This window comes from Saccopteryx bilineata, chromosome X (genome assembly GCF_036850765.1).
Source record: "Saccopteryx bilineata isolate mSacBil1 chromosome X, mSacBil1_pri_phased_curated, whole genome shotgun sequence".
In the NCBI taxonomy this organism is placed as follows: domain Eukaryota; kingdom Metazoa; phylum Chordata; class Mammalia; order Chiroptera; family Emballonuridae; genus Saccopteryx; species Saccopteryx bilineata.
In genome coordinates this window covers 75,768,259-75,780,732 of record NC_089502.1, presented here as the reverse complement: position 1 = coordinate 75,780,732, position 12,474 = coordinate 75,768,259, and the positions used below count along the sequence as shown (strand labels likewise).

Below are 12,474 nucleotides of genomic sequence, written 5' to 3'. Positions count from 1 at the left end.
GTGTTTTGTTTAAGGCCAATATATCTTTATTGATTCTCTGTTTGGATGACTGATCTAGAGCCATCAGTGGTGTATTGAGGTCTCCAAGTATGATTGTATTTTTGTCAGTTTTTGTTTTAAGGTCAATAAGTAGCTGTCTTATATATTTTGGTGCTCCTTGGTTTGGTGTATATATATTAAAAATTGTTATGTCTTCTTGATTCAGCGTCCCCTTAATCATTATGAAATGACCATTTTGGTTCCTGAGTACTTTTGCTGTCTTGTAGTCAGCATTATCAGATATGAGTATTGCTATGCCTGCTTTTTTTTTTGGATGTTATTTGCTTGGAGTATTGTTTTCCAGCCTTTCACTTTGAATTTGTTTTTATTCTTGTTGCTTAGATGAGTTTCTTGTAGGCAGCATACAGTTGGATTTTCTTTTTTAATCCATTCTGCTACTCTGTCCCTTTTTATTGGTGAGTTTAATCCATTTACATTTAGTGTAATTATTGACACTTGTGAGTTCCCTATTGCCATTTTATACATTGCTTTCTGTTAGTTTTGTGTCTTGTTTGAGCTGGAAGCATCAGCTCCTATATATGCCTTGACCAGGCAAGCCCAGGGTTTCGAACTGGCGACCTCAGCTTTTCCAGGTCGACACTTTATCCACTGCGCCACCACAGGTCAGGCTGTGGTGGTTTTTTCAATGGTGGTTACCATTAAGTAATGAAAAGGGTTCCTACCCTGTTCATTGTAGTGCACTATCTTGTGAATACTTTTGCACTCAATAGTCCTTTGATACTGTTAATCTCCATTCTCTCCACCCCTTTTTTGTTGTTGTTGTCAGAGTTTAAATTTGGTTTTATTGTGTTCTTGGTGGAGCTTTTAGTTGTGGTTTTGTTTTGTTTTGTTCTTTGTATATGGTTGGAAACCCCCCTTTAGAACCCTCATACACTGTTGGTGGGAATGTAAAGTAGTACAACCATTATGGAAGAAAGTATGGTGGTTCCTCAAAAAACTGAAAATAGAACTACCTTATGACCCAGCAATCCCTCTACTGGGTATATACCCCCAAAACTCAGAAACATTGATACATAAAGACACATGCAGCCCCATGTTCATTGCAGCATTGTTCACAGTGGCCAGGACATAAAACAACCAAAAAGCCCATCAGTAGATGACTGGATAAAGAAGATGTGGCACATATACACTATGGAATACTACTCAGCCGTACAAAATGATGACATCGGATCATTTACAGCAAAATGGTGGGATCTTGATAACATTATACGAAGTGAAATAAGTAAATCAGAAAAAACCAGGAACTGCATTATTCCATACATTGGTGGGACATAAAAGTGAGACTAAGAGACATTGATAAGAGTGTGGTGGTTACAGGGGGAGGGGGGAGGGGGAAGAGGAAAAGGGAAAGGGAGAGGGGGAGGGGCACAAAGAAAACTAGATAGAAGGTGACAGAGGACAATCTGACTTTGGGTGATGGGTGTGCAACATAATTGAACGACAAGATAACCTGGACATGTTATCTTTGAATATATGTATCCTGATTTATTGATGCCACCCCATTAAAAAAATAAAATTATAATAAAAAAAAGAAAAAAAAAGAAAACCCCCTTTAGTAATTCCTGGAGTGGGGATTTTCTGATGATAAATTCCCTCATCTTTTCTGTATCTGTGAATGTTTTTATTTCTCCTTCATATTTGAAGGATAGCTTTGATGGGTTAATATTTGTGGCTGAAAGTTTCTATCTTTTAGGACTTTAAATATTGGGGTCCACTCTCTTCTAGCTTGTAGAATTTCTATTGAGAAATCTGATGATAATCTAATAGGCCTTCCTTTATATGTTGTATTCTTCTCTTCCCTGGCTGCCTTGAGAGTTTTTTCTTTGCCGTTGGCTTGTGCCAATTTCATTATGATGTGCCTTGGAGTAAGTTTGTTGGGGTTAAGAAAACTCAGAGTTCTGTTTGCTTCTTGAATTTGAGGCTTTCGTTCTTTCCACAGGCTTGGGAAGTTCTCATCTATTATTTGTTTGAATGTGTTCTCCATTCCATTTTCTCTCTCTTCTCCCTCTGATATACATATTATTCTTATGTTATTCTTTTTGATGGAGTCAGACAATTCCTGTAGGGCTTTCTCATTTCTTTTTTAATTTTTGAGTCTCTTTCTTCTTCTCTCTGTTGTGCCTCAAGTTGCTTGTCTTCTATTTCACTAATCCTACCTTCTATCTGGCCTGTTCTATTAGCTAAGCTTGTTACCTCATTTTTCATCTTATGAATTGAGTTTTTCATCTCTGTTTGATTTGTTTTTATAGTTTCAATTTCCTTGGTAATATATTCTTTGTGTTCATTGAGTTGTTTTGTGAGCTCACTAAATTGCCTTTCTGTGTTTTCTTGTATATCTCTGAGTATTTTTAGGATTTCTATTTTAAATTCTCTGTCATTTACCTCCAAGGTTTCCAATATATTAAATTTTTTCTCCATAGATTTTTCCTCATCTATCTGTGCTACCTCTCTGTCTTTTGTATCCATGATATTCGATTTCTTTTTCCTTAATGGCATCTGAGGGTGGTTTTGTTGATAGTATTAATGAGAATTAATAAAGAATAAAAAGTTTAAAAAATAAAAATAAAAAAAGAATAAATAAAAAAAATATTATTCCCCCCTTTTGTTTCCTCTCCTCTCCTCTCACCTTCTTCTTGAGAAAATCTTATGGTAAGCTGTGAATTATATTGTGCTAAATAGAACAAAAGCTACCTATAATGGAGGGCCTGAGTTGGGGAGAGGTGATAAAGGGGCAAAAAAGGGGGTATGGACCCACAAAATGCTAAAAAGGAAAAAATTTGGGTCAAGAATAAAATGATTTGCTTTTAGGTGATGGTTGACTAAGAGATATGATGAGAGGAATAAGAGGGGAAAAGGGGGAAAATTAAAAAAATTACTATTGTATTTAGTGGAGAAGAACTAGACAAAATGGAAAGCCAGGGTTGGGAGCACGCTAATGAGTTAAAAAAGCAAAATAACCCCCCCCCCAAAGTGCCACAAAGAAAAATTTGAGTCCCAGATAAAGTAATTTGTTTGTGATTGAGGATTGAATGAGAGGAAAAGTAAAGGAGAAAAGAAGAAACTAATATAGAGGGGGAAAAAAAAGGAAAGAGGAAAACACAAAAAGAAGAAAAAAGAATAAAAGGAGAGAGAGAGTTAAGGGTTTTAGAGATCATAGAGAGAAAGGAAGAAGAAAGAAAAGATAATAGGAGGTGTAACACTTATGGGTAGTGTAGTTCAAGGAAAGGAGAGAGTAAGATCAGCAGAGAATTAAATGACCAAATTGGAAGAGGAAGAAAATAATCAAGACAAGAAGATAAGAGAAACAAACGAACAAATATATAATAAAATGGGATAGGTTATAAAGTCTGTGGATTATTCTTGATTTTGAGAGGTTATCTTCTTGCTTTTTCTTTTCTCTCCCTCTTCCTGGTCAATGACTCTGTATCCGCGTTCTGCTCCTGTGGCATACTTAGGTAGAGGTTTGTAGTTGAAAGTCTCTATGGCAGGGGTCACCAAACTTTTTACACAGGGGGCCAGTTCACTGTCTCTCAGACCGTTAGAGGGCTATACTATAAAAAAAAACTATGAACAAATCCTTATGCACACTGCACATATCTTATTTTAAAGTAAAAAAAACAAAACGGGAACGAATATAATATTTAAAATGAAGAACAAGGAAATTTAAATCAACAACCTGACCAGTATTTCAATGGGAACTATGCTCCTCTCACTGACCACCAATGAAAAGTGCCTCTTCCAGAAGTGCGGCGGGGGCCAGATAAATGGCCTCAGGGGGCCGCATGCAGCCCGCGGGCTGTAGTTTGGGGACCCCTGCTCTATGGTGATGTCATATATTGGGCTTCAGTCTCGTTGGCAGTCGAGGCTCATTAGCATTTGCAGGCTCCACCAATGAGAGAGTCTGTATTCCCGGAGCCTCTCTCCTAGTCTTTCTTTCCTGAATTAGTAGCCTGATGATCCAGCTATGGGGTTGCTGCTGCCTCTGCCTAGAGAGTAAGAGGCTCAAAGAGCTGGAAAATCCCCACTCTATTCCCACTTAGCACAGGGCTCTGGGTAAGGCTCAATCAGTCAGAGTCGCTAGTATAATCAGGCGGGGTTTCAGCACACACAAAGACCTCTGACTCTGCTCCTCTGTCAGGGAACACGGGCGCCCACTCCCAGGGGAATCTCTCACCCACTATCTGCTGCTGACCAGGATATCCAGCCAGCATCCTCTCCCTCCCGGTGGACGCTCCACCCGCATGGAAAAGTTTGAGCATAGGGAATGACGCTCCCGCTCCCTCCCCGTGTGCCGCTTTTTCAGGGCACAGGGATAACCCTTGGATTCTGCTTTCGGCCCACACAAAGGCCTCTGACACTGCCCCTCTGTCTGGTAACACAGGCGTCCACTCCCGGGGCTCTAGGAGGAATCTCTCGCCTACTATCTGCGCTCGCCAACCAGGAGATCGGGGCGGATGGCTGTCCCAAGTGCCTTCCTTTGTCTGGATTTGGCACGAGCGTTAGCTTGTGTTGACTGGGTTGCCACAAGCACAGATTTTCCTCGGCTTGGATGTCCATGCCACAGCCTGGTTCGGACGTTTGTGCCAGTCTTGTTCTATTCACACCCTATGCCTGCCTTAGTTCCTATACTCTTAGTTCCCAGTGAACCAGCCCTTATGTAGGTTAGTGAGGAAGGCAGAGTGTTTCTTCCTCCTTATTTCCTTTGGGGTTGATTATATATTTAGTCAATTTTTCGCTCAATCATACCTTTGCATTTAGTTTGGAACTTCTGGAGGCTCCAAGGATAGATTTTTCTGTCTCTGGTTGAAGATCTTGTTGAATTTTGGGGGAGATTTATCAGTATCGCTCCTTACGGTGCCATTTCTCTGACCTTCTGTTATGTCTTCTTGATTCAGCGTCCCCTTAATCATTATGAAATGACCATTTTTGTCTCTGAGTACTTTTGCTATCAGATATGAGTATTGCTACACCTGCTTTTTTTTGGATGTTATTTGCTTGGAATATTGTTTTCCAGCCTTTCACTTTGAATTTGTTTTTATCCTTGTTGCTTAGATGAGTTTCTTGTAGGCAGTATACAGTTGGGTTTTCTTTTTTAATCCATTCTGCTACTCTGTGCCTTTTTATTGGTGAGTTTAATCTGTTTACATTTAGTATAATTATTGACACGTGTGGGTTTCCTATTGTAGATTGGCCCCTTTCTGAATGTCATCTTACTCGCCTGTGTCCACCTCTCTGGCCTGTAACTGCTTATCTGGCCGGTTTCCACCCTGTGCTTCAGCAGGGCCTCCTTACCATCTTGTTTCCCTCGCCTCCTCCCCCACCCAGTTAGGCCTCAACCACCTTCCCCCCCCCCAGGCAGGCCTCAACTGCAGCTTGCCCCGTTCCCCCCCAGGACCCTTCCCTGACACCCTGCTGACAACCTCCTTAGCCAAGCTACCCTTCCATCCAGGGCCCTTTGCAGCTCTGTCTCCTTGCCCACATGGTGCCTTTCCCAGAAAGGTCCTCTTTTCCACAGCCGGGGTTTGTGCCCGGGCTTTCCCCATTTCAGCAGGACTGCTTTCCCAAGGGGCTAGCTGCCTCCTTCCCCAGCCAAACACCTGCCTCTCAGCTCTCCATGACTTGTACAGGCCCCTCCCAGACAGGTGGTCTTTCCCCACCAGGACCCTGTCACTCTGTGCCCCGTGCTAAGCCACTTCCCCTTGTCCAGCTAGGAACTCTTCCCCAGCCAGAGGGTGCTCCTGCTGGGCTCTTCATGCAGGACTCACATAGCTTTTCCCTCAGTTTGTTGCTTTACCTGGGCAGGCCTCCTTCTCCCAGAAAGCCCCTTTCTTCAACCACAGTGTGCCTTCCTTCCTCAGCCAAGCCTTTTCTAACTCACTCCCTCTCCCTCCTCAGCAAGAACCTCCCCGCTCAGCAAGACCTCCCCCCATGCCTTTCTTGTTTCCCTCCTCAGCTAGGTCTCTCTCCTCAAGCTTGAGCCCCTCCCCACCAGCCAGGATATCTGTCAGGGCACATGCCCATTCCCAGGCAGGACCCTCACTTTAGCAGGACCTCTCTACCTGCCAGGCCCCCTATCCCGGCCAGGTCCATTCACCTGCCCATTATTCTGTGACCAGCCTAGGCCATCCTTTCTTGGCATTCAAACCTCTGTCACTGCTCGATTTCTTTCTCAGCCTGGCCCTCCCTCTCAGACCCCATTGTCCTGCCAGAGCCCTTACATACTCAGGCCAGCTGCCCCTGCCACGATGTTTTCACCCCTAAGGGCCCCATCCCAGCCAGTCTCCAACTTTCAGCTTGTGCCTTCCTATCAAGTCTGTCCGGGCCCCTCCTCCAGCCGATGTCCTTCCAAGTTTAGCTTGACTTTCCCTGCTCATCTCCTCCCCTGGCCAAGTCCTTTTCCCCAGGTGTTTTCCCCTTTAACAGTGAAGGGCCCCTTTCTCATCCATTGTCCCCTACACTCGACTAGGCCTCGTTCACTCCACTAGTCTTGTCCCCATTATCTGCCTGCTCCTTCTTCCTCAAGATATTCCTCCTTGCCCTGCCAAATCCATTCTACAGACAAGCATGCTTTCCCTGCCTGGCCCCATTTGCCCACCTGAGACCCCCATTCCCATCCAGGCCCCGTTTCCCAGCAGGACCTTCCTGTAGACATCTCCCTTGTGCCAGCCAGGCTCCCTTCTCCTTCTGCACCACACAGACCTTCTGCAGCCTGTGCCTCCTTCACCCGTTTATGTCCCTTACCCCATTCATGTCCCCTCTTTTCGCCAGATTCTCTTCACCACTTGTGCCTAGTTTCCTACCCATCCCCCCACCCCAGCCTGTGCTCCTTCTTCACCCGAACCTTTTCTCCTCCCCTGTCATGTCCTATTTATTCTCCTTGGCTGACCCTGTCCCCAGTTTTTTATTTTTTATTATTTAAAAAAATTTAAGACTATATTTATTCATTAGAGGGGGAGAGAGAGATGGAGAGAGAGAGGGAAAAGGGGCGAGGAGCTGGAAGCATCAACTCCCATATGTGCCTTGACCAGGCAATCCCCGGGCTTTGAACCAGCAACCTCAGCATTCCAGAATGACGCTTTATGTACTGCTCCGCCACAGGTCAGACCTGTCCTTAGTTTTCATTCTCCTTCCCAGCCAAGCACCCTTCTGTGGATTATGCCTCCCTTCCTGGCTTATTCCTCCTTCCCCAGGAAAGGGTCTTTCACAAATGCCAGGTTTTCTTGGGGACCTCCTCGTCCCAGCTAACTGGTTACCTGAGCTTATCTGATACACACATTTACACAAGGATTTCTCTGGCAGGATTTCCAGATTTGTATTTTGGGAACCCCTCCTCCAATAATCTGGTGGCACTTCTTTCCCTTCCGAAATGCCTAGGACTGGAGGGTTTTTGGAAATAGGAGTACTCTTTCATGCACACTAATTAGAACACCCTTAAGTGAAACCATTTCATGATGTTTTCCACGGAGTGAAAAACATCAACTCAGGATGACCTCAAGATAAAATTCCTCCCTAAATCCTTCCCTGGGAAACACTGCATACCAGACCACCACCAGGACCCCAAACTCACTCCTCTTCCCAAAAACTTTTTCTGTCTCCCCCACTCCTGTTCCCTAAACCTCCAGGATTCGTAGATTCTGAGGTATGAACTCTTTATGAATTAAATCATCTACACAAAAATAGAGAACCAAGTATTTTTTTAAACTGCTTTTATTTTTAAAACAAATTCCATAGCTCTTATTCTAGAACATTTGGCATGTACAAAAACATGTGATTAAAAGCTTTTACATTCCTTTGGCAAAATATCAACAAGTCTCAAATATTAACAAAAGTAGATCTCACTCACAGTTTTGCCTCATTGCAATTGTAGATATACAAATTGGATCAACTACTTGAATACGCTTAAGATTCTTTTTAAACTTTTCTATCTCTAAGAATTAATAAAATTTACTAAGTTCAGATCTTTCACACTTCATACCAATACTAAAAAACTGTTGTCTCCTGAGCAGCCAAGCTTAATTCAAAAGAAACCAAAACCAGCCAATGATACATTTCCCCCCCCAAAAAAATAGGCAAATAGCATTCACAAAGCATTTGGAATAGTTTTTCTAAGTAATCCAACATATTCATGGACAGCCTGAAGATTCTGAAGTAAAATGATGTTTTTCCAAGTTACCACATTAAACCAAATTTCCGTTTTCATCGTGAAATTATTTGTAAAATTTCAACGGCAAAGGAGACAGGAGACGAAGACCCTGAAAGACAAGATATGGTTGGAACTTTTCAAACTGACTCCCCACCCCCACCCCGTGAACGAAGCAACGAAGGAAAGAGAGGAGGAAGAATGGCTAGATAGGAAAGCAGGGTGGGGGGGTTGTTAAATCTTGAATAAAACAAACACAGGAACCCCAGAGAAAGCCAAAGGTAAACGTACAGCTTACTGAGGAGACCCGGCGGTGGCGGCACGACAACGGCCTAGAAGAACCGCGCAGTGGCTCCCCCGACGGCTCCGGCTTCCAGCGGCTTCACAGAGTTGTAGTGGTCACCGAAGCTGGAGGCGTAGCGGACGTAGACCAGGGTCAGCGGCTTGCTGCCATACTCCTCCCCGACGACGAGGACAGGCAACTCCGTCTGGATCACCTCGATGGGGCTCTGCAGGACGTGCGACAGGGCCCTCAGCTCCATCTGGCCTCCCCAAGACGCGTTGGGCATGATGTCGTCGCAGTAGCGCAGGAAGTCGTCGCGGCTGTGGGCGTCGCTGGTTTCAGGGTCGCTGAAGAACGGCAGGAACTCCTCGACGTGCTGCCGCAGGTACCTGGCGGTGCGTCTCCGCAGGCTCTCCAGGGTCACGGAGGATGCCAGCTGGTCTTGGATGGCGCGGTACAGGCAGTGGCTGTCGGGCGGTACATGCCTCATCTCCAGGTTTCTGGGCTCGAGGATGGCGGCGAGCTTCTCCTCCTCCTCGCGGCGGTAGCTGGCCAGGTACCGCGTCTCGGCGTCGGCGGCCTTCTGGCGCTCCCTCTCGAGCGCCGCCCTCCTTTCGCGCCTCTTCTGGATCTTCGAGAGGTGAGGAGGAGGCTGGTTCTCCAGATTCATCTTAGCCAGCCCTTTGGAGATGGCCTCGAAGCTTCGTTGCCAGGCACTCTTAGGTAAAACCTCCTCGAACTTCTCCAGCTCCTGCTGGTGCCTCTGCTCCATCTCGGCCTCCAGGCGGGCCACGTCAAGGAGCATTTGCTTTTTTTTCTTCTTGTCGCCCTTGGGGACCGAGCTCTTCATGACCTGGATGCGGTCCTCAAGCTCTTTTTTCTCGCGCTGCTGGCGGCGTTCCACCCGCTGATGCTCGCGCTGCAGCTCCTCCATGGCGTTTCAAGGCCAGAGAGAACCACGGTTCGCTGGTGCCGCAGTCGCTGGTGGCGCAGTTACCCGCTACGGCTCAGACCAACCGTCCAACCCGACAGTTAGATCCTCAACCGCCCCGAGCCACCGCACTCTCGAGGATTTCAGGCTCTGGTCGCCCTCCCCTAATTAATAGTCTTCTCTACCATTGGCCACTGTCTCCCCGTGGCCACGCCTGACACTACGATTGGCTGTTGGGAGGCCTTAAACACACCCCCAAGGGCCCCCGTAGTAGCAACATCTATTTCCGGGTCAGCAGGATTCAAATCTCGCCCTGTGAGATCATGCCTTAGGCCGTTATGTGCCTAATCCACCTTTGCCGATTATGTCCAGCGATTCTGCTTTTGCACCTTATGTGTAGCGATTCAGCCTTTGCCGATTATGTCCAGCAATTCCGCTTTTGCACCTTATGTGTAGCTATTCGGCCTTTGCCAATTATGTCCAGCGAGTCCGCTTTTGTGCCTTGTGTCTAGCAATTCTGGTTTTGCACCTTATGTGCAGTGATTCGGCCTTGGCCGATTATGTCCAGCAATTCTGCCTTTGCATGTTACATGCAGCAATTGTGCTTGTAGAATTTTTCATTGACTCTTACACCCTACTTCATTTCCAAGCCTGAACACAGTGGAGACACTGGTTGTATTTGAGAATAACATGACAAATGCTATACCACCAGCTGCAAATGCTCTGACACTGGATTTCCCATTACTCGTAATGTTGAGGAGGCAATGTGGCTTTTTCCAGTTTTTCAGATCCCTGATTCGTGAACAATTTTGTGTATTAGAACAAAGGCATTTCCTTGTGTTTCTGGGAATACAGAATCCTTTCAGTTTGAGTCTCAAATTCATCCTGGCCTGTGTGAGTGTAAAAAGGCAACAGCCTCTCTCTTTCAAGTTATTCACTAAAGCTACGAAGACCTCTTGGCTTCCCTAAACTCCTTTCTCCTGGTTCTCACCTTCCAAAATGGGCTCCCTAGAATGCCTAGGAAGTACTTATTTATGATTATTTTGAGTCTCTGAAGTTCTAAAAAAAAAAGTAATAAATTACCATTTAAAAAGCCCTAAGCCCCGACCAGTTAGCTCAGTGGTAGAGCGTCGGCCTGGCGTGCAGGAGTCCCGGTTTGGATTCGCAGCCAGGGCACACAGGAGAAGCGCCCGTCTGCTTCTCCACCCCTCCCCCTCTCCTTTCTCTCTGTCTCTTCCCCTTCCGCAGCCAGGGCTCCACTGGAGCAAAGTTGACTCGGGCCCTGAGGATGGCTCCATGGCCTCCGCCTAAGGTGCTGGAATGGCTCCAGTTGCGGGAGTCTGACTTTCTGCCTCCCCGCTTCTCACTAAAGAAAAAAAAAATAATAAAAAGCCCTAAGCTCTTTAAAATATGCTCTTATCCTGTCCTACCCTGCTCATCTGTATCTTGAATTCCCAAATGGGAAGGCCCTTGAGACAACCTCCCCCTTATTACAAATGAAAAAAATGGTCATTTTTTCAAGTTGTTGCCTATATCAAAATTGCATTCCTTTTTTATTGCTAAGTAGTATTCTGTGATATTGATTTATTGTAGTTTGTTTAACCATTCACCTGTTGAAGAACATCTGGGTTGTTTCCGGTTTGGGGTTATTATGAATAAACCTGCTATAAACATCCATATACAGGTTTATGTGTGATTGTAAGTCTTCATTTCTCTAGGGAAAAATTCCCAAGAATGCAATTGCTGGATCATGTCATAAGTATATGTTTACTTTTTAAAGAAACTATTTTCCTAAAAAAGAAAAAAAGAAACTATTTTCCAGAGTGGCTGTGACACTGTACATCCTCACTAGCAGAGTAGGAGAGATCCAGTTTCTCTGCATCCTCATCAGAATTTTATATTGTCAAAATTAAAAAAAAAAAAAGCCCTTCTGATACATGTGTAATGACAACTCACTGTTTTAATTTGCATTTCCCTAGTGGCTAATCATGTTCATCTTTTCATATGCTCATTTGCCACCTGTGCCATATCTTCTTAGGTAAAACATTTAAGTCATTTGCCCATTTTATAATTGGACTGCTTTTCACTGTTGTTTTGAGAGTTTTTAAAAAAATATATATATATATATTGTAGATAGATATTAGTTGTTTTGTTGGATGTGTGGTTTGCAAATATTTTCTCCCACACTGTAACTTGTCTTTTTATCTCGTTATGTGGTGTTTATCAGAGAATTCTGCAGCACACCAAAATATATATATTATGTTTTTTGCCAGTCTGACAAAAAATAGATATAGTTTTGATTCATTCACACCAGATGGCTACTGTTGTACTGGCTGTTGTCGTTTTTTAATTTGACAATCCAAGGGCAAAGAGGTCAGTACCTCTGACTAAATTGTCAGGTAGTGCATGTTTTAAAAATTCTTGCAGCACACCAGTGTGACTCTGTGGCAATGTGCCCTGGCACACAAGTTGAAAATTGCTGGTCTAATACTAGATCTCAAAAACCCCAGTTTTTACTAAAAAAAATTATAGCATTACGTTTTAAATTTAAATCTGTGATTTATTTTGTGCTTATTTTTTATGTAAGGTTTGAGGTTAGGTCAGAGTTCAGTTTTTATGCTTGTTGGAAAGGCTATGCTTCTTGCATTGAATTGGTTTTGCACTTTTGTCAAAAATCTGTTAGGGTTGGCCCTGGCCAGTTGGCTCAGTGGTAGAGCGTCGGCCTGGCGTGCAGAAGTCCCAGGTTCGATTCCCGGCCAGGGCACACAGGAGAAGAGCCCATCTGCTTCTCCACCCCTCCCCCTCTCCTTCCTCTCTGTCTCTCTCTTCCCCTCCCGCAGCGAGGCTCCATTGGAGCAAAGATGGCCCGGGCGCTGGGGATGGCTCCTCGGCCTCTGCCCCAGGCTCTAGAGTGGCTCTGGTCGCAACAGTGCGACGCCCCGGAGGGGCAGAGCATCGCCCCCTGGTGGGCAGAGCGTCGCCCCCTGGTGGGCGTACCGGGTGGATCCCGGTCGGGCGCATGCGGGAGTCTGTCTGTCTCTCCTCGTTTCCAGCTTCAGA

General features: G+C 45.0%; 1 protein-coding gene across 1 annotated transcript; it reads right to left on the bottom strand.

The window, feature by feature from the left end:
- Positions 1 to 8,532: 8,532 nt before the first annotated feature.
- On the bottom strand, positions 8,533 to 9,417 carry OTUD6A (OTU deubiquitinase 6A). Its single transcript, XM_066250297.1, has one exon. It carries the CDS (start codon positions 9,415 to 9,417, stop codon positions 8,533 to 8,535), a length of 885 nt encoding a protein of 294 aa, XP_066106394.1.
- Between the last annotated feature and the right edge of the window lie 3,057 nt (positions 9,418 to 12,474).